The following is a 24,063-nucleotide window of genomic DNA, read 5'->3' as shown; positions in this document are numbered from 1 at the left end:
GGGGGGTTTCCAGTGTTTGTCCGACATCTCCGTCTGTTTGCCTATCTGTCTCCCTATGCTTCCTTTGTTCTGTAAGCCCAGGCTGTCAGCTTGCCTGACCAGTAACAAGCAATAACATTAGCCTCATTCGAGGCCAGCTGGCAGTTAACCTCTATGAGTAACAAGTACGAGCAGGCTGGGGGAATCTTTGTGTGTGTGTGTGTGTGTGTGTGTGTGTGTGTCTCTGAGCAGCAGTCTCCCGGGGTACTTTCCAACATGGTGTGTGCGTTCCTGTCTGAACCATCATCGTCGGCTTCTGTGTTAGAAAGCTCGGCCATCGCTCTTGCTCCAAACCTCCATCCTGCCAACATCTCGCCGTCTCCAGCGACTCATTGCCTCTCCCGCTGCCCACCCCCCTCCCCCCCAACACACCCCCCAGACACCCTCATCACGACCGTGGCCTCTGCTGACATGTAGTTGTGTTCCACAGGAGGCCGTGTGAAGACTTGGAAGAGGAGATGGTTCATCCTGACCGATAACTGCCTCTATTACTTTGAGTACACCACTGTGAGTAGTTCATAGTTGAATGGCACCACTGTGTGTACTAATGGACATTATGAGTGTATAGACGATATTGTGTGTTCTTCACCCATTTCCTGTGATGTGTATCAGGACAAGGAGCCCCGAGGAATCATTCCCCTGGAGAACCTCAGCATCAGGGAGGTGGACGACTCCAAGAAGCCTGTAAGTCCTGTTCGTTTAGTATGTCATTGTCCCACTCCTTTGTCTTTGTCAGTTATAATTGCATTGGTGAGGCAGAGAAATCTAACTCTCTCCCTCTCTCTCTTTCCATTGTTGTTGCTGTTTCTATCCGAACAGAATTGCTTTGAGCTGTTCATCCCAGACAATAAAGACCAGGTGATCAAGGCGTGCAAGACCGAGGCAGATGGACGTGTAGTGGAGGGCAATCACACCTTCTACCGCATCTCAGCCCCCACCACTGAGGAGAAGGATGAGTGGATCAACAGTATCAAGTCAGTCACTCTTATGAATATGAGGTTTTTTTTACTAAAAGCAAATCGATCATCTCTTTAGAATTGTCAGTATCACCAAAAAAAGAATTCATTAAAAAGTTAGATAATAATAATAATAATAATAATAATAATAATAATAAAAAAACACACTCACACTCTGTCTGGTAATTGTGGAAGAATATTATTGTAAAATTCTAAATTTCTTCAGTTTGTAATGTTAAATTGGACTCTAATTACACCATTTGTTTCCTGTGCAGAGCTGCAATCAGTAGGGACCCTTTCTATGAGATGCTGGCAGCGCGGAAGAAGAAGGTGTCCTCTATGAAGAGGCAGTAGGACTCCTGTGTGGATGACCACAGCTTCTCATACACTGGGCACTGGACCTTATAACTTGGGGCTTGGGTGAGGGAGGAAGCGGGAAGGGTGCAGAGGACTGGGTGTCCTTGGTGGCGTGTCTGACCATGTGCAGATGGAACAGAGGGAATGCTGGGAGTTGGCTCAGGATCTTCTGTAACTTTTCCACCCATCAGCACTCTCTCCAGGACTTTGCCTTGCTTTCTTGCTCAGCATCCGACGACGAGAGGAAGGCTGGAAAGAGCTTCTTCTCTGATAAAAACATTCAACCAAATGAATACACACACAAACACACACATACACACACACACACACACACACACACGCACATACACACTCAAAACCATCTCAACTCAGCGGGTCTGACTGAATGTGGCATCCTGTTTAAGATTTTTTAAAACTTGCTACAGATGTGGAAAAAAACTCCTGTGCTTTAATAGACGAAGGAAGGATATGTGCACCTATTTTTACACCACAATTCTCTGTCAGGGGAGGACTTCTCACTTAGTTGTTCTCGTAAGTAGAGAGTAGTCACATTAATTAATCAGCTCCTTGGTTAACCATTTTTTCTTGGTGTCATGCCACTTCTGTAAGGCTATGTAGATATTCCTCATATTCACGCTCATGCTTAACAGCTGGACTATGACTGTTATGTGGTATAATGTTTTGTGTTGTAGTGAATTGTAAAAAAAGAATGAAAATGTCATCTCTGCCAAAGTTTTTTTTTTTTACACATTGCTTTTCTTTGATCCATGCTCACTTTTAAGTATGCTTTTTGTGAAATATGCCCATTTCCCCTTTTGCCACAGCAATCATATCTCAGACTGTTTAATCCCAGGCTCAAGTGAGCATAACAACACAACACATGATCTGTTGCACACAAGTGGAGACTGAGCTGAACCCTCACCCACCCACCCACGTACTGTACTGTGTCTGCTAGGTGGCTATGCTGTGGGTGTGAAGGATACTGTATACTTTAACTGTAAATTCTTTGCGGCTTGTCTGTATGCAGGCCACACACATACACACAGAATATAGCTGTGATCCCTACAAGTGCAGCTGTTATTGCACTTTGTGCTACCCTTGCTGACACATCTGACTCGTTTCCTCTTTTTCTTCCAAATATAACTCACTGAAAAGGAAAATAGAGATTTACTGTTACTGTTCATACTGCAGAAAGGATCTATTGTCATTTCTAAAACCTCAATTTTCATGATGAATGACAGTAGCTTACATGCTCCTATTACTACTACACTTCCATCATTTGAATTTGAGTTCTCATTTGGTTGTATTTCTGTTTGCAGTCCTCTTGTTTCCAGAGTGGCATTAGAGTGAAAGCCATGTACATGAGCATTTTTTTTGTCTGTTTTATAAGCCATATGTGTGTTTCTTTCTTATTTAAATATGCTGGTAATTTAGAAAGCAAAACTATCAAATTTAAGTAGTTTATTTATCAAAATGATGTATATACTTACATGTATAGTTTAATCGTTTATTTTAAAATATGTTTGTGTGAACATTTATGATGTTGGGTGCCAGTTTTATTTGTTTTGTTAACATAGCTTTTTTCACCAATGTCACATACCCCTGCGCTGACAAACAATAAATAACATGGCAAGTGCTTTGAAATGGTCTTCGTATGTTCCTTTCAGTGATCTGTACAGTTATTGAATTAAACAGGTTTTAAAAAAACTGCCTTCAATGATGATTAGCTATTACGATTAGGTATTCTTTTATTTATTTATTTTTTAAACCCAACTCCTAAGAAGCCTGCTCAATGCATGTGTTTATCATTGATAAGGGTGGGTTAAGTTTGTAGTGTTCATTCAACAGGAAAGAATTTAAACTATATATCCTACTTTTACATTGGAGTTACGATAAATACTAGTCATATTCAAATAAAATATACATTTATATTAGTAAATATTTACGCTTTCTACCAAATCCTCTTTTCAAATTGTCAATCTGGCAGAGTAGGCCTACAAAGTATCCATTCCAGACACAAGTGGAAACTGGAGAATTCTAGCTACAAAACATTCTGAGCTCGAGGAGAAACGTGTTTGAAAATCTTCAGTTGCAAAGGAAAGGTCGTCTCCGTCGTTAGAAGCTGTTGGCAGATAGCTTTTTTATTATCATAGCAAGCTATTTCTCTTCTTGTTATTTTTCCCTCACTGTTATTTACGTTACAGTTGGTAGGGAATTAAAGCCATGTTGGCGAAGACTTTTTAATGGGCACACTCTAAGCCCACAGGCTCAACATTTAAATGAGATACAGATAGGTGGCTAACATTAACATTAGCTAATGCTAGTTTAAAGGTTAATTTCATGCTTAGCAGCTACCGCTTCTTTCAGCTAGCGATTGAACTATTTGATAGCCAAATGTTAACTTAGCTCAAAGTTGTGTGTGCAAATAAGTTCACACAATTATGGAGGGAGATCAGCGAGTTGATTTTTTACAGCAAAATACACTTAAGACCTTAAAATTGAAGCCTGACAAATGGCAAAAGTTCATGGGTGCAGAGGAGAATCAAACTGCAGTTACCACTTTCTTAGAAAAAAACGACGCCGAGGAACTTGTAATATGTCTCAATGCAGCTTCGCAGCTTGTAGTTCATCTCGGATTTCCCCAGACAATTAAAAACAAGGCAATATATTTCGTTAAGCATGACAGTGTAAAAATAACCAAAGACAACTTAAAACAAATATTCATTGGAGATGTAGCCAATTCGCCAGTGGAAGCCACAATTGGAGTAATGGAGGAGGTAAGTTAAACCCATCCCAATCGAATTAATTTGCTAAGTAGTGTTACATGTAACGATTTGTTGAATTCAGGCTAACGTTATGGCTTGACTGATTGCAGTAACTAGGCGAAAATTTACATTTAAAAGCAAATGTAGTGATATTTATAGGCCTAGGTAACACTTAAAATTGCCATTAGACGGTAAACTATCCTTGAGTGGACATGGAAAAGGAAAGAGCCCTAAAGCATGTTATCCGGTGTCATATTTTGAATGTCATGACTGAGATCTGTCCATTGTGTACAGGTTGTTTACCCTCTACATACTAATAGAGACAACATAAGGTGTTGGCCCAAGGTTGTGTCTGAAGATGTAACACGTCATGCACACAAGCTGAAAAATGAAGTGTTTGTGGTGGGAGGACAGATCAAAGGAAGGACATTTCTACCATTGCCAGAAAACTGTGATGCGTATTCCCAGTGAGGCAAACCCACACATTAATATTGTCCTTTGATATGGAGGTTGTTCAGACCCAGAGTTTTAGTGACACCCTTCCCCTTTCCAGGTATTCTTCAACAGTGGATAGCAGGATAATGCACACATTTGAGACAGTGATAATAGACTGGACCCATCAAGTATCAGATGTACTTAATAAAGATTCTGCCCAGCCGATATTGGATAGGTTCAATCCTCTTCCCAAAGTGGAATTTGATTTCTGGAACAACAGGTTGAAAAATCTTGAATGTATACACCAACAGGTAAAATGAAATTGGCTAATATGGGCTACTGAGAGAAAAAGTTGACTGTATGAAGAAACATTACATAACTGTACATCTTTCTTCCCAAGCTAATGGATCCTAGGATATGCAAGATGGCAAAAATAGTAGAGAATGTTGGAAGCATGTACTGGCCTGCTCTTAACAAAATCTACGTAGACGTCCAGGAGGGTAAGATTTTTGCTTTAGATTTGTAATTTCTGTGTTTCACCACACGTTTTATGTTTTTTCAGTATTAATGATAAATCTTTTCATCACAGGCCTGAAAGAAGCGCAGGACATTGTCATGTACCTGAAGCCTCTCCAAAAAATACTAGATGAAATTGAGCAGTTGGATTATCCCTTGGTAAATTGTAGAATCATAGAAGTTCAAGTGTTTTTTTTTTTTTTTTTTTTTACGTGACTGAACAGTGATCTCCTACTGAGCAATATTGGACTTTGTTTTTTTTTAGCTTCCCTCTTACATTGAATCTGTGATGCACACAGTGTGTCTAATATGGGCACATTCACAGCACTATAGTCGTCCAGCAAGAGTCATCGTTATCTTACAGGAAATCTGCAACCTCTTCATTGATATGGTATGGGTATTTCATGTTTATGACATTGATAGCATATTTCACTTATTGTACATTTAACATATTTTCGTCTTTGAAAAAGTAAATAATGATAATAATAAAACACCACCTGTATTGTTGCAGACCAGAAATTATTTGGGTCCTGAGGAGGTGATGAAAGGCTTGCAAGGAGAAATAGATGAAGTACTAGAGACTATCAGAACAAGTATAGTTGTTTTGGTAACCCTCAGAGAGAGCTATGACAAGTGCAGGATTAAAATGGACAAATACTTCACAGTAGTAAGTACTATTTTTGTTTTGCTTGAGAGCTTCCAAGTTTCTAATGTAATAATGGTGGGACACACACACAACTAGTCCACTGAAATCCAAATAATTATGATATTGATCTGCCTATAATCAAGCCATGCAGGGAAAACAGTTTAAAAATGGCCGACTTCCTTTAGTGACATTTTAAAGGTGAAATGGTTTCTCAACGTGTTTGTGAGTGCTGTTTTTGTATCTCATAACCATCAGGAACAGACAGCTAAACACTGGGAATTTCCATCATACCTTGTCTTCACACGACTTGATGCATTTTTACAGCGCTTGAAGACTATTGAGGTATTCTTACATTTTCTGTTTAACTGCACCTCTTGAGAGGAAGAGACTTTTGGGAAATGATTTCTGATCTTTGCATCATTTACACTGTCTTGTAGGAAGTGTATGTTATCTCAACTGAACTTCTGAAACTTGAAAAAGTTGACATTCAAGGTGTAAGAGGATGTACAATGGGAAACCTGGTCTTCGGTATTTATGAGGAATTTCTTGAGCTTGTGAAAATATTTGCTGAATGCAAATATGATGCAATTGACAGCGATGACAAGGTACATTTGACAATGCCGGCTATATGATGTATTTATTACGCAGCTGTCGTCACAGTCACTGATTAAGACAATGACCTCATGTTGATTCCTGCAGATGTTTGACGAGGACTATAAAGATTTCCAAGAACGAATTGTGGACATAGAGAGACGTCTGGGAACTATACTGTGCCAGGCTTTTGATGACTGCTCATGCACTGAGTCTGCTGTGAAGGTCAGTGACTCTTCTGCAGAAATTGCAAGACATTGTTAAATTATAACAACTATACTAATAGATTGTATCAATATGTCAGTAAGTCTTGAAGTTGTGGCAATGTTTGCTGATAATTCATATCAACATTTACGCTCTCCCCTTTTAGCTCTTTGACATGTTTGGGTTCATCTTGGAGAGGCCTCAAATTCAGTCCCAAATTGCCTCCAAGTACAAAGAGCTGGTGGACATGTTCAGCTCTGAGCTGGATATCACCAAGCTGGTGTTTGATGCACAGATGTCTGCAGCAGAGATGTACAAAGGCATCCCTCCGATCTCAAAGAACATGCCCCATATTGCAGGACAGCTAAAGTGGGCCCAAGAGTTGCGAGACAGAATACAGACTCCCATGACAAGCTTCAAAGCAATCTCTCATTCGTATGTGCCATACAAAAATATAAAAATCTGTTATGTAGATGTCTGTGTTGCCATTGCGTATGTTGGGAAATGTGTGATGCAGTGTCTTGAAGTGAAGTACATGTATAGTTTATATTGTGTGTTATGTACTGTATGTTGAGTAATACTGTAAGTTAGGTGACACAGCGACTGGAGCACCAGACATATTTTTTGTTTGGGGACAATAAAGTATACCTTAGCCTTAACCTTAATTCCAAGAATACTTACATAACTGGAAAGAGTACTATGATAAGTGTGAGTATCTACCTTTTCTTTTGTTTGATGTTAGCTTTGTATTTTTCTGCATTAAGGTGCATGGACACTGATGAAGCCAGGCTTGTTTTCCAAAAATATGACGAGATGATGAAGCTTCTTAATGACTATTGCACACGAGTGTACACAAACTGGACCTCCCGAGTTGACGTAGACTGTAGGTTCAATCTAGACCAGGCCCTCCTTTTACGAGACAAGGAGACAAATGTTCTCAGTGTGAATTTTAACAGACAGGTAAATGCATTTACATTTTCATTCAGGTATACCATGTTTACAGTAAGTGTACAGTAAGATTAACATCTCTACATAATTGCATCTTGTACTCAAAGCTTGTTGCAGTATTACGAGAGGTGAAATACCTCACTATCCAAGAACAGAAAGATATCCCACCAAGTGCAGCTGATGTTTTTGCAAAGCATGAAACCTTCAGGAAGTATGTTAGTAACCTGGATCTCATTGTCTTCTGGTACAATGAGGTAAGACATACAGTACAATATTCCATTGCAGTTTAACGTTGATTCCACACTTTTCAGATTCGTACATGTCAATTCTCTCAGGGAAAGAAGAGGATAATTTATGGTTAAATTACTTTTTCCATAGGTTAGAGCTACAGTGTTACCGGTGGAGTTTCCTCTTATAGAGAACGAGCTGAATAGCATTGATGAGCAGCTCTCACAGGCTGAAACTACGCTGTGCTGGAATAGTAATGGTGGGCATACCAACATACTATATTGGCTAATGAGATGTCTCTTTCCATCCCTTCCCAATATGGTTACAATTGTGATTGCTATGCTGTTCTAGAGCAAGGATTAACTTAGTAATGCTGTTTCCTCTACAGGTGTGTGGGAGTATATTCAGAGAATGAGAGACACCTTGAAAGATTTCCAATCAAGGATCAGTATGGCGAAAGCTAATGTCAATACTATGCTTTTGATTATGGATGTAAGTATCTGACAGAGGACTTATGTAACTAAATCCTCAATCACAACTACTAAGAGGGAAATCCTTGATCCTTCATCTGTTATTGTTTGCTTGGTTTAAGGACTGGTCACACTCTCCTCTGTTTGAGAGAAAGGACAATAAAAAAGAATCACTGCTTGATCTGGATGGCCGGCAAGCTACATTAAAGAAGAAGTACAAGGCCATCCAAGAATCTGGAGTTAGGCTGCACACACTGACAGAGGTATTGTTCACCTGTACATTTTATGTTTGATTGGAAGGCGAGCATGCTAACCTGTGGGTTCTATCGAGCAAGTCCTACTAGTACTGTATGGCATCAAGAGGGAGGTTTAGCCTGCCTAACATACATACTGGCCAGCTATTGTACCAGCTGGCTACTGCTGCATATGCATAGCTGACATGTTGGACGTAAAATCTAAATTGCCTGCATTACTCCTGAAACAGGAAAATAAGAAGCTGTTCAGAGCAAATGAGGACTCAGAATCTTGGAAAGAATACATAGACTATATTGACGATATGGTCTTACATGGATTTTTCAGTACTGTTCATGTGTCATTGGAATTCCTTTCTGATAATATGCACGCTGAGGTAAGAATTCCACACGGTAGGATCTTTTGTAATATTTGTGCATGTTGATTCTGGTATCAGTATGCTATTTCTTAACTGAATGACTCTGTTTTGTAGATTTGTAAACATCCTTTATTTGAAGTACGTTTTGAACTTGACGATGACGACACATACTTCCACCCATCTCTTGGTTATGGTGTGGCTAATGGTTTCTATGATGTGGTTGAGAACCTGATTGAAGATGTCTATGGGTGTGCTCATCTTGTTTCGCGTGTGTCCCTGACTAATACAATGACATACCAAGTGAGTGGAATAATTGTAAAACCAATGAAAAATTATTAGCTCACTCTATATCAAATAAAATGGAGTCTCTTAAATACTGTTGCAAAAGATATCTGCAAGCCTGACAGTCACACTTTAAAATATGATTATATCACAGATAACTATTTAGGCACCATTAGTTTAGAGTCTTCTGACATTAGTTGCCAGAGTCTGTGAAGAGCCTCACACACTGTCTGTGCATGACCCATAACACAAGCACAATGACACTATTGCACATTTCACATTTGGCGTTACATTTCCCTGTTCTCTTCTGCTGTGCCATCCCTTCCATTTTGATGTTGTCTAATGTTGGGTCACTTATGACATGCCCTCTGTAGGTGGAGCTGGAGGAGTCGGCTGAGCTAACTGACTTACGTGAGGAGATTATGAACCAGGTTCTTGCAGTCATGAAAGAGGCCCAGGACTACCGCGAAGGCCTCTACAAGTACGCATATTTATGGCAGGACAGCCGAGAGGAGTTCATGGAACAATTCCTGCTGTATGGTAAAGTGCTCACCCAAGAAGACATCGAGGCTCACGGAGACGAGGCTGTCCCCACCAACCCCCCTACGCTCAAGGAGTTCAAGGGGGAGGTAGGGGTCTCTGAAAAAAGAAAAAAGAACAGCAAGATGATAGAAGCTTACTTCATTTATTCAATAGTATCTTGATGCATCCCTGTTTTTCTCATATTAACTGTAGATTGACAACTATGAAAACTTGTACAAGGAAGTGACCACACTTGAGAACTCTAGAGTGTTGCAACGATGGCTTCAGATTGACACCAGGCCTTTCAAGCATATTGTCCTGAACATAATCAAGAAATGGAGCCTGATGTTCAAGCAGTACCTCATTGACCGAGTTACCAATAGGTAATGTTGATCACAAACTTTGTATTATGAAATATTATGTGTGGGACAGGAGTATAACCTTACTGGGTGTGTGTCTTAGTCTAAAGGACCTAGACTTGTTCATCAAGGACAGGAAGTGTGGCCTCTCTAAGACAGTGGAGGAGGGAGACTATGAAGGCCTGGTGGGGGTCATGGGACACCTGATGAAGGTGAAGGATCGACTGGCAGCCACGGACACTATGTTTGACCCTCTGAAGGAGACCATTGAGTTCCTGAAGGAGTATGGAGAGGAGCTGCCAGATGAAGTCCACACTCAATTGCTGGCAAGTAGACACACACAACACCATCGCTTTCTTGAGTCTTGAGTTTGCTTTTGTGTGTTGAGTTAATCGTTTTCAGCTTAAATTGTCTGTCGAATGAATCATTTCTTTGTTTGCTTAACAAACTTGCTGTGTTTATTTGTCCTCCGTAGGACCTCCCAGAGCACTGGAACAATGTGAAGAAGTCTGCTCTACAGGTCAAGCAGAATGTTGCTCCTCTGCAAGCACATGAAGTAAACATCATTCGCAGGAAGTGTCAGCAGTTTGAGGTCTGTAGTTTGAGAAAAGAATAACAGTTTGGAGCAGATTGAACATCAGTGCTGTGGTATGAGACATTTCACTTGTGCCCACAGATTAAGCAACATGAGTTCCGGGAGAAGTTCCGACAGCAGCCTTTCTTCCTCTTCTCCTATGGAGAGCCACACGCAGCACTGGATGAGGTAATACTGCTGGGCTCAGCTGTGGGCTTAAAGGAATTTATCTCCAGGCCCAAATATTTATCCAAGCAGCCAGATCTTTACAACAGGACCGGGACATTGAAAAGGGACTTGAGGGATTTGTTTAGGTTAGGCTTAGCACATTCTATCTATTGTTGTCAGAGAGATTGGGTAAAGTTGACAGTAAATAGAACACTGGTGGTTAAATAAGCACCAATCATTAATTATCTTAAAGTTAACATTATTCTGTAATCAAGCATTGTGACATTATGATATGTATCCTATAGTTAGTTAAAGAGGAAAGAAGGCTTAATTTGTTCCATATGAGCATAGCCACAAACAGTGTGCCGTTCTGATTGAAATGTTATTTCTTAAAGAAACACAGTCAGCTTTGGACTATTTAGATTAGGGTCAGACTGCTGTGAACTGTCTTTTACTCTATGAACGTAACAATAATTGAAATGATTTGAAAGATTACACTATCAAGATAACAGTGTACCATGTGTGACCATAGAAAAGGTCTCTGAAATAATGAGAGTACCCACTGTGGGTCTTTCTGATTAGGACTGTTCAAAACATGTTTATGCTCTTTTTCAGACTCAGGAGGCCATTGTGGCTTTAGAAACAGAGATGAAGGCCTTGTCTCGATCAGCCAGCTTGTTTGAAGTTAATGTCCCTGATTACAAACAGCTTAAGGCTTGCCGGAAAGACATCATCTTACAGAAGGAATTGTGGGATATGGTCTTGTTGGTAGGGAATTTCAGATGAATTTGCACATCTTTGTTGAAACTAATGAGATGTTACAAATACAGTAGAAAGATGTAATGATGAAATCTCAATAATGTTTCCCCCAGGTGAAAGGAAACATGGATGACTGGAAGACTACTCTGTGGAAGGACATCAATGTGGAGGACATGGACATGGAAACTAAAAAGTATGCAAAAGACATCAAAGGGCTGGACAAAGAGATGAGGGCCTGGGATGCCTTCAGTGGGCTAGACAGCATGGTGAAGAACATGTTGACGTCCCTGCGCGCTATTGGAGATCTGCAGAATCCAGCTATCAGAGATCGCCACTGGCTTCAGCTCATGATGGCCACCAAGGTGTTGCATAATACAAAATCAGATTTAAACCATCACACATCTGAATCTGGTATTTTCTATGCTGTGTTTACTTATTTTAAATGTCTATAGTCATTTTACCACAAGTTGATCTGATTGTCTGCTGATATGTCCTTGTGTTATGGCTTTCAGGTGAAGTTTGAGATGTCAGAGAAGACTACCTTTGAAGATTTACTCCAGCTCAACCTTCATGAGTTTGAGGATGAAGTGCGTGGCATTGTGGACAAAGCTGTCAAAGAGTCCACGATGGAAAAGGTGAGTTAATCCACCCTTCCAACTTGAGGTGTGGGGGAAATACAGTGTGTAGGATCATTATTAGACCACCACAATGTCAGAACATGTTCCTTAATGTTTTCTGCTCGTGTCTGATTGGCTGTGTAGATGTTGCGGGAGCTGGATAAGACGTGGAGCACCATGGCGTTTGAGCACGAGCCCCACGGCCGCACGGGCACCATGCTGCTCAAGCCCAACGAAGAGCTGGTGGAGACGCTGGAGGACAACCAGGTGCAGCTGCAGACGCTCATGACCTCCAAGTACATCGCCCACTTCCTGGAGGAGGTGTCCGGCTGGCAGGGGAAGCTCTCCACCGCCGACTCCGTCATCTCCATCTGGTTCCAAGTGCAGCGCACCTGGACCCACCTGGAGAGCATCTTCATCGGGTCAGACGACATTCGTAAACAGCTGCCTGAGGATTCCCAGCGCTTTGAACAGATTGACTTGGACTTCAAGGTAATGACACAACTGATTTGATTTTGGGTTATAATACAGATTTGAGTTTGTTGTTAACAGCATCATTTCCATCATTACTTTTACCTAAGGACATCATGGCAGAAGCTGTCAAGACAACAAATGTAGTGCTGTCCACAAACAGAAAGGGTCTTCTAGAGAAGCTGGAGGACTTAGAGAAAGGGTACCTTGGATCACATTGCTTTGCTCTCATTTGAATTTGATCTCATTTGTTGTTAAAATTTCAAATATCTTGTGTATTTCCATCATCAGACTGGCAATGTGCGAGAAAGCTCTAGCTGAATATTTGGAAACCAAAAGGCTGGCTTTTCCAAGGTTCTACTTTGTATCTTCTGCTGATCTTTTGGACATTTTGTCAAATGGCAATGACCCAGTTGAGGTAAAGAGTTAAAAAAAAAAGGTCTGAATTTACAGTGTGATTAAATTACATTTTGAATGTTAACTCTCGTAATGTTTTTGTTGCTTTTAGGTCAGCAAACACTTGTCCAAGCTCTTTGATAGTCTGGCCAATTTAAAGTTCCACAAGGATGACCAAGGCAACCCAATCAAGGAGGCCCTGGGAATGTACAGTCAAGACAATGAATACGTTGACTTCGACAGGGAATGTGACTGCTCCGGTCAGGTAAACAGTAAACACTAATCAGTCTCAGCACAAATCTGTGAATGTGTGTGTGTCTTTGAAGTTTCAACATGATCTTCTTTGTTTTCCTGGCCAGGTGGAGATGTGGCTGAACCGGGTCCTAGAGCGCATGGTGGAGACATTGCGGGCAGAGTTTGGGGAAGGAGTGCAGACGTATGAGGAGAAGGCCAGAGAACAGTGGCTGTTTGACTACCCTGCTCAGGTTCTGGACAGTGTTATATCATTGCAGGCTTACACTCTCTGTATAGCTTTAACAGACAACTACAACAGATAGACCTTGGCCTGGGAATAGGGACTTAACATAATAACACTTAAAAAACGAACACATTTATCCTCAATATATGTATTTGGTTGCATGTAGTGTCATGAAGTAAACAGATTGTTTGTACTTTAACGTTACATGTTTGTGCATAGGTTGCATTAGCCACCACTCAGATCTGGTGGACCACAGAGGTAGGGATTGCCTTTTCCAGACTGGAGGAAGGCTACGAGAATGCAATCAAAGATTATTTCAAAAAACAGGTAAGTCCTCCCCTCCCTTGCGTGGTTGTGCAGTGGGGCTCTTTTGGACGTATTGTACAGTACCTAGTGTATATTGACTGTGTCTGGTTTCCCACAGATCAGTCAATTGAATAACCTCATCAACTTGCTTATCGGAGAGCTGACTCCGGGTGATCGTCAGAAGATCATGACCATTTGCACAATTGATGTCCACGCTCGTGATGTGGTCGGGAAGCTGATCACTTCCAAGGCAGGTGTCTTTTAAATTCAGTTGGACGGTAGAGGCATCTTAGTGTGTCCCCATGCAGCCTGTCACTGGTTCCAGGTTGTTTAATCTTTTGTCTTAAAATGTGAAGACCGTTTCAGTGAGTCAGGGTATTCATTAGCTCATGATGAGCCGAATAATTCGCAAAAAGGTACTGTAGATGACTAGATAACAAACAGAGCTTTCAACTAGGCTCAGTAGCAGCTATTAAATTCCAAATATCCAGCACATGTGTGACCCTGTCTTCCTCTCCCTCTCTCAGATTGACAACGTTCAGGCCTTCATGTGGCAGTCCCAGCTGCGGCACCGCTGGGATGACGATAAGAAGCATGTCTTTGCCAATATCTGCGATGCACAATTCCGATACTCTTACGAGTACTTGGGCAACACTCCCCGTCTGGTCATCACACCTCTGACAGACAGGTACAGTGTCACCTGTGCACAAAGGAAATCAATACAGTGTCTGCTGTTTATGAATGACTTTGCATTGTTCTGGGGGACATGCACTTGCACCATGCACTTAGAGAGTGATGAGGAGGAGAACGTGATAGTGGGATTGTGTGGTGTATTACAGGTGTTACATCACTCTGACTCAGTCCTTGCACCTTATCATGGGTGGAGCCCCAGCTGGCCCTGCTGGAACTGGCAAAACTGAGACCACCAAAGATCTTGGACGAGCCCTCGGCATCATGGTCTATGTATTCAATTGTTCTGAACAGATGGACTACAAGGTAACATATGCTAGCGTCCAAGCTGATAAAGGCAGTAATGTCAGTCCACTTTGGGAACCTGAACCTTCTCATTGTAGCCATGCAAGACTAGAACAGTGTTTGCTGACCTGACATTTTCTGTGCAGTCCTGCGGAAACATCTACAAGGGCCTGGCTCAGACTGGAGCGTGGGGCTGCTTTGATGAGTTCAACCGAATCTCCGTGGAAGTGTTGTCTGTGATCGCAGTGCAGGTACATCCACTGTTCACGGACTGCAGCACAAATCCACTGTTCCTTTTAGACCAGACACTAAGGATGTGCCATCTGCCCTGTTGCGATGGTCTGATTTCAGGTGAAGTGTGTCCAGGATGGTATTCGAGATAAGAAGCAGGTGATCAATTTCCTAGGGGAGCACATTAAACTGATCCCAACCGTCGGAGCCTTCATCACCATGAACCCTGGCTACGCTGGCAGAGCTGAGCTGCCAGAGAACTTGAAAGCCTTGTTCAGGTAAAGGGACATTCCAGAGACTCCAGAATGGAGCCATGTAGGTTGTGCTGGTGCCCCACAACAGCCTGTTGGTTGACATACAGACGTGAGTAGCAAACAATGGGATGATGTACAGCCATGATATGATTTTGGATGTGCTCTTTGTGTGCGTGCGTGCGTGTGTGTGTGTGTGTGTGTGTAACTAGGCCTTGTGCTATGGTGGTGCCTGATTTTGAGCTGATTTGCGAGATCATGTTGGTGGCAGAGGGTTTCCTAGATGCCAGAGTTCTCGCCCGCAAGTTCATCACTCTGTACAGTCTGTGCAAAGAGCTGCTCTCCAAACAGGTACTAACCAGTCAGCAACAGCATCTACAGCATTAAAGTATCATTTGAACCATTTGGCTGGAATTGATGCTTATCTCATATTCAAATTCACCCAAATATGTGACTGTGTGTGTGTGTGTGTGTGTGTGTGTGTGTGTGTGTGTGTGTGTGTGTGTGTGTGTGTGTGTGTGTGTGTGTGTGTGTGTGTGTGTGTGTGTGTGTGTGTGTGTGTGTGTGTGTGTGTGTGTGTGTGTGTGTGTGTGTGTGTGTGTGTCCACTGACAGGATCACTATGATTGGGGACTGCGTGCTATAAAATCTGTGCTGGTAGTTGCTGGCTCTTTGAAGAGAGGAGACCCAGGCAGGCCCGAGGACCAGGTGCTCATGAGAGCCCTCAGGGACTTCAACATCCCCAAGATCGTGATGGACGACATGCCCGTGTTTATGGGGCTCATCGGGGACCTGTTCCCTGCTCTGGATGTGCCAAGGAAAAGGGACCTGGACTTTGAGGGGGTCAGTATATAAAGATGGTTTTCCCCTCTGTTTTAGTTACTATGGGCTCTGTGCACTAGCTTACTTGAAGTCGCCAAAACGCGTGCTAACTGATAATCCTTCCCTCCTTATTTTGTGTAGCCACTGCATGTAGGCTGGCATTTTAAGGGAAAATGTGGAAGCTGTAATCACTTTTATAAAGACTGGAAGCTGAGCAGAGCGGCCCACAGCAATGCTCCTTAGAGTCACCTACAGACATTAACAGTGGCATACATTGTATTTCTTACATTATGGTACAACCAAAGCACTCATCTTCAGGTGCTTGTTGACAGCCATGTCACCGAACAGGAAACTGGTTTGCCGACTTCAAGTAAGCTAGTGCATAGAGCCCATTAAGTTGACCATTTCCAATAGTTACTAGATGCTCTGTCCACTTAGATTGTTGTAGACAATCCTGAAGATCCAGACATGATCTTGTGTCTTTGTACACACTGAGAAAGAGACTCAATTTGCAGTTGCCCTGAAAGTATGCATGTTTGCTTATGCCTCCAGTTGGTGAAGAAGTCAGTGCTGGACCTGCAGCTCCAAGCGGAGGACAGCTTTGTTCTGAAGGTGGTGCAGCTGGAGGAGCTACTGGCCGTCAGGCACTCCGTGTTCATCATCGGCAATGCCGGAACTGGCAAGAGCAAGGTCTTGTACCATGTTCTTATTGGCTGTCATTTAGGCACAACATCTAACACCATTTATGTAATTGTAATTGCAACACAATATTCATGTTTCTCTCAAGAAAACAAATCCTTTTCTAGATATGAAAAATAACATAATCTTGATCTTTTTGGTGAGGTTGACAGTGATTCTTTCTCTCAGGTGCTTCGCTCACTGAATAAGACTTACCAGAATATGAAGAAAAAGGCTGTCATGGTAGATCTGGATCCTAAGGCCGTGACCTGCGACGAACTCTTTGGGGTCATCAATCCTGCCACCAGAGAGTGGAAAGACGGTGGGTTGATGAGCAGGTTGCTCCTTCAGAACTCTGTAACATTAATGTTAGATCGCATATTACTGCTGAATGCTGGGCAGTGATATTCAGGGATTTTTTACAAACAGGTCTGTTTTCATGCGTCATGAGGGACTTGGCCAACGTTGCTCACGATGGGCCCAAGTGGATTGTTTTGGATGGTGACATTGACCCCATGTGGATTGAATCCCTGAACACTGTCATGGATGACAACAAGGTTTGTCGAGTTGCTGAGTGGGGAGTTAAATGAGTTGTTTTAGGACACAGTGAACTTGATAACTATTGTTGGCGTGCTGTGCTTAGGTGCTGACGCTGGCCAGTAATGAGCGTATCCCATTGAACCCTACCATGCGACTGGTGTTTGAGATCAAGGATCTGCGCACTGCCACACCTGCCACTGTGTCTCGAGCTGGGATCCTCTTCATCAACCCCGCTGACCTGGGATGGAACCCGTGAGCCTCCTTCTTCATGTGTCCACACACACACACACACACATACACACACACACACACACACACACACACACACACCTAACATCAGCTTTCAAATCACCAAAGATTATTTAGCAAATGTGAACGGCCTCTTCTGTGCCTATACTTACTGAGGAAATTATCAGAATATCAGGGCAGTCATCAGGTGAAAAAAACTGGTTTAGTATTGCCATCTCTTATCAATTTAAAGAAAACCCTCACTTTGTTTTACTCAGAGTGGTGACCAGCTGGATAGAGACCCGTGAAGTCCAGTCGGAGAAGGCCAACCTCTCCATCCTGTTTGACAAATACCTGCCCGCCTGCCTGGAGAAGCTCCGCTTCGGCTTCAAGAAGATCACGCCCATCCCCGAGGGCACCATGGTGCAGAATGTGCTCTACTTCATGGAGTGCCTGCTGACCCCGGAGAACACGCCTCCCGACTCCCCCAAGGAGCTCTACGAGCTCTACTTTGTCTTCGCCTGTGTGTGGGCGTTTGGAGCGGCCATGTTCCAGGACCAGGTCTGACACCAGACATCCAGACATCAAACACAGTGTTTCCTTTGATGTTAAGAGTTTTGAACCACTGATGTGCCGACGACTTTGATAATGCATTGTAGGCTCAATGTGTTTGAAGTCATCCTTATGTATTTTTGTGAAGGAGAGAATAGCTGTTGTGCTCAAGTTTGTCTTCCTCCTCCAGCTCACTGACTACCGAGTAGAGTTTAGCAAATGGTGGGTGAATGAGTTCAAGACCATCAAGTTCCCCTCCAATGGAACAGTCTTTGACTACTACATCGACAGGGAGTCTAAGAAGTTTGCCCCCTGGACAGACAAAGTGCCCGCCTTCCAGCTGGACCCCGACCTCCCTCTTCAGGTGAGCATGTGGATCAGTGCATTGTATTTCTCTGATTAAGGTAACCAATGAATGACTACATTTATTAAAGGTGAGCTATGCAAGTTTTTTTTTACTTAATTTGCCTCAACTAATCAACTTCGGAGTCATTGGAATGGTTATTTGACTTATTTCATGTTGAATGACGGCTGTCTCGCTTCCCCCTAGCGCCTCTGAGCGGAAAAAAACACATAAGTTTGTGCCACCGGGACAATATACACGTCAAAGCTGTAGGGGAAGCTCTGCAGAGAAATCTGCAAGCGTAAAACGAGCGAAAACGAAAAGCGAAAGCGAAATCGGTAATGAAATCGCCAAAGTTTCCCTTTAAGTTTCACTTTAACTGTGCGTTCACACCGCCGGCGACTTGAGCTTCCAAAGATTCCGGAAGTCGTGCATTTTCAATGGAAGCTGGCTTCTCTCAGCTGCCAGCAGCGACCAATCCGTCGGCGTCGCGTTTTGGCCGTCTTGAGCGACTAGCGAAAGTTGAAAGTGGTTTAACTTTATGGTAATGAGCTATGACGCGGTTCAGCGACCAAACGACTAGCAACGCCAACGAACATAGAATGCTACTACGTCAGAGCGGCCAGCAGCGGCCAAAGCTTCCAAGCTTCCCACGGCGTCCTTTACAGGGCGTCCAGAGCGATTTTGGAAGCTCAAGAGGACTACTGTGTGATCTGCTCCCCCTACAGGCCTCGTTGGTGCACACGTCCGAGACCATCCGCATCCGCTTCTTCATGGACATGCTGATGGACCACAAGCGGCCCGTCATGCTGGTGGGCAACGCTGGCAGCGGCAAGTCTGTGCTGATGGGAGACAAGCTGCGCAGCCTGAGCACTGACCAGTATGTGGTGCAGTCCGTCCCCTTCAACTTCTACACCACCTCCAGCATGCTGCAAGGTACACACACCCAAGGCTGTCAGCCGTAACCTTATCATTTTTCACATACTGTAGAATGTTGTGTGTATACTTATTATAGGAAATCAAATGACTCGGTAATGTTTTCCTGGTCCTAAGCAATCTTGGAGAAGCCCCTTGAGAAGAAAGCAGGCCGAAACTATGGTCCACCTGGCAGCAAAAAACTCATCTATTTCATTGATGATATGAACATGCCTGAGGTGGACAAGTACTTCACAGTGGCTCCACACACACTCATCCGCCAGCATATGGACCATGGACACTGGTACCCAGCTGCACACTGATACTCTCACACAGACATTCATGGTTGAATCATCCCTACTAGCTGTATGTTTGGGGTATCTGGTGGCTGACCTGGTTGTGAACCCTTGTATTTTTCCTCCGGTCTTAAGGTATGACAGAAACAAGCTAACGCTGAAGGACATCCACAACTGCCAGTATGTCGCCTGCATGAACCCCACAGCAGGCAGCTTCACAATTGACCCAAGACTCCAGGTCTGTACCTATGTTTTTAAAGCGCTTGTGTATTCCAAATAAGAAGACAATTGTAGGATCATCATTGTTGTTATTCAGTCTTTTTATGTACAGTATTATGTAAAGCTGTTTTTAACCTATAGACCTTCTGTGTGTCTAATATGGTGTGTTTTTGTTTTTCTGTTTCAGAGGCACTTTGCTGTGTTTGCTGTGAGCTTCCCTGGACAGGATGCCCTCTACAGTATCTACAACGCCATTTTCTCCCAGCACTTGGACATGTGTGGCTTCGCCCCAGCAGTCAAGAAGTTTTGCCCGACACTTGTCACATCAGCTCTTGGTGAGAACAGCTCGATTGAATCCATCCAATTTGTTTCATAACACAGTAGATCAACCTGATTATTTCTATGCAATCCATTTGATCATCTTTCTGTTCAACAGTATTCCACAAGGACATGTCCATAACATTCCTGCCAACTGCTGTAAAATTCCATTATGTATTCAACCTAAGAGACCTCTCCAACATCTTCCAGGTAAACACTTTCTCTAAGGCAGTAATTTATAGACCCCAAGTGTTTGAGATAACCTGTCTACTTGACTTGACTGAATTGACAACTCTGCCAGAGCTGGTGAGTGTGACTATGGTTGTGGTTTGGTGTAGGGTCTGCTGTTCTGCAGTCCAGAATGTGCAAAGACCCCACCTGAGCTGGTGCGCATCTGGCTTCATGAGTGTAACCGTGTCTATGGAGACAAACTGACGGAGGAGAAGGATATGGAGCTGTTTGAGAAACTCCAAGAGAAGACATGCAAAAAATGCTTTGAGGTGCCGTTTACTCATCATGAATCCATTCTGAAAATCATCAGCAATTTGCAATGAGAAGAAAAATAAAAAAGACAAAATAAATGTATGAAAATAATGCAAACAAATGTGCCCTTTTTGTTTTTAGGATATCAGTGCAAGTTATCTTTTTGAGAAGCCCAACATCTACTGCCATTTTGCAAAAGGAATCGGAGATCCCAAATATTACCCGGTTGAGAATTGGGGTTCTTTGAACAAGCTGTTAGAGGAAGCCCTAGATAGCTACAATGAAGTGAATGCAGTCATGAATCTGGCAAGTATTACCCTAATTCTTCACTGTTTATCCACACATATTTGAATTAGAATAATGTTATAGATGTGACCCTGAAAGGCAAAACCAGTCGCTTTGGTCTAGATGCTATATTGAGAAAATCCACAATGAACAAACGTTCGGACTAAAATGTTGAATTTCACGTTTTCGCTTAATTCGAGTGTATATAGTCTACACCAGGCCTATTCAACTAGCGGCCCGCGGGCCAGATGTGGCCCGCTTCAAATTTCCTGTGGCCCGTGTGTCTCGTCATGAGAATGAGAAGGAGCTGTGGTTTGTAGAGAATTGCCTCTTGACTTTATATTCCTTCTTTACAGCGATGGATTCGTTGCACAATAAACATGAAAGTCACGTACTTGTTGCAGAGGGTAAATTGAACGATTCTCGTTGCCAATTAGACGTTTCTTTAGACAGAGCCATCTTCACTCCACTCGTGGGAATGTTATTGTTTGTGATTTGCGCAGGCTCGAAGTTTAGAATCTTTGGCGGTAAGAAATCGTGAAATAGATAAACAGAGGCAGAGCTGGCATTACTTTTTCTTTAAATTCAATGCTAAGTATATTTGAGAGATTGGCGCTGTAGGCTACTGTGTGTGTTTGAAACACTTATGAGCCTAATTCATTTATCTTGAAGTAGGCTAGTTAAATCAACACTGCAATTTTTGATACGTTTTGACTCTTAAACCCGGTGAAGATTCAACACATTAGCAGTCATTCCCGTTGTCCACACCGCTTAAAAAGGGGATTTTGGCATGTTGTGACGATATACTGTACATATCGTTGGAAAGCTTAGTTTATGGACGTTCATGTCAGCACAATAGCTTAATTTCGTAAATTTTACCAAAGCGACTGTTTTCGGCTTGCAGGGTCACAAATTATAAAAAATAAATAAATTATATCAATAAATATTATTGAAAAAGTAGTGATTGTAAAAGTGTAGTTGCCTTCTTGTATAAACTCTGTGCTCTTGATGTGAGTAATCCTCTTGTTTGGTATCAGGTCCTGTTTGAGGACGCCATGTCCCACATCTGCCGAATCAACCGCATTCTGGAGAGTCCACGGGGCAACGCTCTGCTGGTGGGGGTGGGAGGCAGCGGGAAGCAGTCCCTCTCACGGCTCGCAGCCAGCATCAGCAACCTGGAGGTGTTCCAGATCACCCTGAGAAAGGGCTACGGCATCCCAGACCTGAAGGTACCCCACGCTCGGAAACGTTCTTTACGCAAGCCCAGTACACAGTTCTGTTTTTGTAGAAATCAATTATAGTTAAAGGAATACGCCACCCAAAAATGAAATTAAGCCAGTCTCGGTCACCCCCAGAGTTACAACAGTGAAAAAAACCCGGTTAAAATCCGTCCGGGCATTGTCCTGCTTTGGGAGCAGCGTTTTTAGCTTTAGCTTAGCACAGTTGCTGTAAATGAAGGGTGTCAGTTAGCACGTCCTCCAAAAAAGTGACCGAGACATCTAATTTTTTTTCTAAATATATCTTGGGAGACGTGTGTTCAGAACAAGTGCAAATCATAATTCAAAATCGAACGAGGCTATTACCTGGGCAGATATTTACTTGGAACTATATTCAGCCTCATCACAGGTGAAGCACCGCTAGTCTCACGTAGCACTTGAAAACTCCTAACTTCGACTGGAACTTCACGGAATGGGATTCAAGTGCTGCTGCATGAGAACCTTGTGCCTATCTGGCAGTGCTTCGCCTGTGATGAGGCCGAATATAGTTCCAAGTAAATATCTGCCCAGATAATAGCCTCGTTTGATTTTGCATTATGATGTGTACTCATTTTTAACACAGGGCTCCCAAGATATATTTAGAAAAAAATGTAGATGTCTCGGTCACTTTTTTTGAAGGACGTGCTAACTGACACCCTTCATTTACAGCAACTGTGCTAAGCTAAAGCTAAAAACGCTGCTCCCATAGCAGGACAATGCCCGGACGGATTTTAACCGGGTTTTTTTCACTGTTCTAACTCTGGGGGTGACCGAGACTGGCTTCATTTTTGGGTGGCGTATTCCTTCAAGACTGGTACAGTTTTGCCACAGTAATCTAATTACAGATCTAATTAATGGACAAGTAGACAAGTTTGCCTTGTATCCAAAAGTAGATTTTCAAACAGTTGCACAGCTCAAGTACTTGCAGTTGAGAAGTCTTGTGATAATATTTGTTCTAATGTTGGGTGTCTACTGTATGTATGCTGCTTCATACCTGGACAGGAGAGCCCCTGATCTGACCTTGGTTATGATTTTGTGTCTGCCTCAGCTGGATCTCAATGCCCAGTATATGAAGGCCGGCGTGAAGAACGTCGGGACCGTGTTCCTGATGACGGACTCTCAGGTGGCCGAGGAGGAGTTTCTGGTGCTCATCAACGATCTGCTGGCCTCAGGCGAGATCCCGGGCCTGTTCCAGGACGACGAGGTGGAGAAGATCATCGGGGCCATGCGTAACGAGGTGAAGAACTTCGGCATTCCCGACACCAGGGAGAACTGCTGGAAGTTCTTCATTGACCGAGTCAGAAAGCAGCTGAAGGTGAGATCATTTCATGTGCAACCATACATTACAGTACATAGTAAAATGTGTCAGTTTAATGATAAAGCATTGCTCCATAGAGACAAAGATTATTTATGAATACATTAGTGTAGTGTAGTGTGAGTATATGATTTTACTCACTGATTTTAGGAAATTAATAGGTAAGTATTATCTTATCTTATCTTATACAGGCAAATATAATTGTGTTTATCTATTTATTTATCTACAAGCACATGACAAATACAGAAAAGAAAGAGATGCTAGTATTCTCACAGATGTTGGTAGTGCATTCCTTCTGCCCTTGCATTCCATCTCCAACATTAGCAATAGCTATAGCTCGCTCTCTCTCTCTCTCTCTCTCTCTCTCTCTTTCTCTCCCTTCCTCTCTCTCCCTCTCAGGTGATTCTGTGCTTCTCTCCGGTGGGCTCCAGTCTGAGGGTGCGTGCCAGAAAATTCCCAGCTGTGGTCAACTGCACCTCCATCGACTGGTTCCAGGAGTGGCCAGAGGAGGCGCTGGTGTCTGTCAGTGCTCGCTTCCTCTCTGAGACAGAGGGCATCCTGGTGAGCCTATCTACTTCAGTAACCCTCCAACAAACATGTCGAATCAATTAAATTTACTAAACGAGTGATTTGAAATATGTCGCCTTTATTTATTTTTTC

General features: G+C 42.8%; 2 protein-coding genes across 6 annotated transcripts in view; both read left to right on the top strand.

Moving 5' to 3' along the window:
* Positions 1-2,996, top strand: part of cyth1b (cytohesin 1b) — a 75,710-nt gene extending 72,714 nt beyond the window's left edge. For 4 of the 5 annotated variants that reach the window (XM_062526092.1, XM_062526090.1, XM_062526091.1 and 1 more), the window contains exons 10-13: positions 468-546; positions 652-723; positions 859-1,013; positions 1,271-2,996. In XM_062526092.1, the coding sequence (XP_062382076.1) occupies positions 468-546; positions 652-723; positions 859-1,013; positions 1,271-1,349 (385 nt within the window). In that variant the 3' untranslated portion in view covers positions 1,350-2,996. Of the gene's footprint in view, positions 424-467; positions 547-651; positions 724-858; positions 1,014-1,270 lie in introns of those variants that run through there. The other variant, XM_062526093.1, reaches the window with a different exon arrangement.
* Positions 2,997-3,793: 797 nt separating this feature from the next.
* Positions 3,794-24,063, top strand: part of LOC134069715 (dynein axonemal heavy chain 17-like) — a 39,522-nt gene continuing 19,252 nt past the window's right edge. Inside the window, exons 1-55 of the mRNA XM_062525743.1 lie at positions 3,794-4,129; positions 4,412-4,575; positions 4,644-4,863; positions 4,953-5,052; positions 5,142-5,227; positions 5,334-5,459; positions 5,580-5,732; positions 5,970-6,056; positions 6,152-6,319; positions 6,414-6,530; positions 6,676-6,944; positions 7,274-7,469; positions 7,565-7,711; positions 7,836-7,944; positions 8,074-8,177; positions 8,278-8,418; positions 8,640-8,783; positions 8,880-9,065; positions 9,422-9,676; positions 9,783-9,952; positions 10,032-10,254; positions 10,404-10,520; positions 10,605-10,691; positions 11,286-11,438; positions 11,543-11,791; positions 11,942-12,064; positions 12,191-12,538; positions 12,628-12,719; positions 12,809-12,935; positions 13,026-13,178; positions 13,273-13,398; positions 13,611-13,718; positions 13,816-13,947; positions 14,225-14,385; positions 14,537-14,693; positions 14,819-14,923; positions 15,024-15,181; positions 15,367-15,505; positions 15,769-15,996; positions 16,528-16,665; positions 16,843-16,975; positions 17,083-17,210; positions 17,297-17,445; positions 17,700-17,982; positions 18,164-18,337; positions 19,045-19,252; positions 19,370-19,535; positions 19,663-19,765; positions 19,934-20,081; positions 20,183-20,274; positions 20,403-20,564; positions 20,689-20,853; positions 21,870-22,061; positions 23,137-23,403; positions 23,803-23,964. Of these exons, the coding sequence (XP_062381727.1) occupies positions 3,794-4,129; positions 4,412-4,575; positions 4,644-4,863; positions 4,953-5,052; positions 5,142-5,227; positions 5,334-5,459; positions 5,580-5,732; positions 5,970-6,056; positions 6,152-6,319; positions 6,414-6,530; positions 6,676-6,944; positions 7,274-7,469; positions 7,565-7,711; positions 7,836-7,944; positions 8,074-8,177; positions 8,278-8,418; positions 8,640-8,783; positions 8,880-9,065; positions 9,422-9,676; positions 9,783-9,952; positions 10,032-10,254; positions 10,404-10,520; positions 10,605-10,691; positions 11,286-11,438; positions 11,543-11,791; positions 11,942-12,064; positions 12,191-12,538; positions 12,628-12,719; positions 12,809-12,935; positions 13,026-13,178; positions 13,273-13,398; positions 13,611-13,718; positions 13,816-13,947; positions 14,225-14,385; positions 14,537-14,693; positions 14,819-14,923; positions 15,024-15,181; positions 15,367-15,505; positions 15,769-15,996; positions 16,528-16,665; positions 16,843-16,975; positions 17,083-17,210; positions 17,297-17,445; positions 17,700-17,982; positions 18,164-18,337; positions 19,045-19,252; positions 19,370-19,535; positions 19,663-19,765; positions 19,934-20,081; positions 20,183-20,274; positions 20,403-20,564; positions 20,689-20,853; positions 21,870-22,061; positions 23,137-23,403; positions 23,803-23,964 (8,934 nt within the window). The remainder of the gene's footprint in view (positions 4,130-4,411; positions 4,576-4,643; positions 4,864-4,952; positions 5,053-5,141; positions 5,228-5,333; positions 5,460-5,579; positions 5,733-5,969; positions 6,057-6,151; positions 6,320-6,413; positions 6,531-6,675; positions 6,945-7,273; positions 7,470-7,564; positions 7,712-7,835; positions 7,945-8,073; positions 8,178-8,277; positions 8,419-8,639; positions 8,784-8,879; positions 9,066-9,421; positions 9,677-9,782; positions 9,953-10,031; positions 10,255-10,403; positions 10,521-10,604; positions 10,692-11,285; positions 11,439-11,542; positions 11,792-11,941; positions 12,065-12,190; positions 12,539-12,627; positions 12,720-12,808; positions 12,936-13,025; positions 13,179-13,272; positions 13,399-13,610; positions 13,719-13,815; positions 13,948-14,224; positions 14,386-14,536; positions 14,694-14,818; positions 14,924-15,023; positions 15,182-15,366; positions 15,506-15,768; positions 15,997-16,527; positions 16,666-16,842; positions 16,976-17,082; positions 17,211-17,296; positions 17,446-17,699; positions 17,983-18,163; positions 18,338-19,044; positions 19,253-19,369; positions 19,536-19,662; positions 19,766-19,933; positions 20,082-20,182; positions 20,275-20,402; positions 20,565-20,688; positions 20,854-21,869; positions 22,062-23,136; positions 23,404-23,802; positions 23,965-24,063) is intronic.

Source organism: Sardina pilchardus, chromosome 22, assembly GCF_963854185.1.
Source record: "Sardina pilchardus chromosome 22, fSarPil1.1, whole genome shotgun sequence".
Classification (NCBI taxonomy): Eukaryota; Metazoa; Chordata; class Actinopteri; order Clupeiformes; family Clupeidae; genus Sardina; species Sardina pilchardus.
This window is presented reverse-complemented; position numbering and strand designations above follow the sequence as displayed.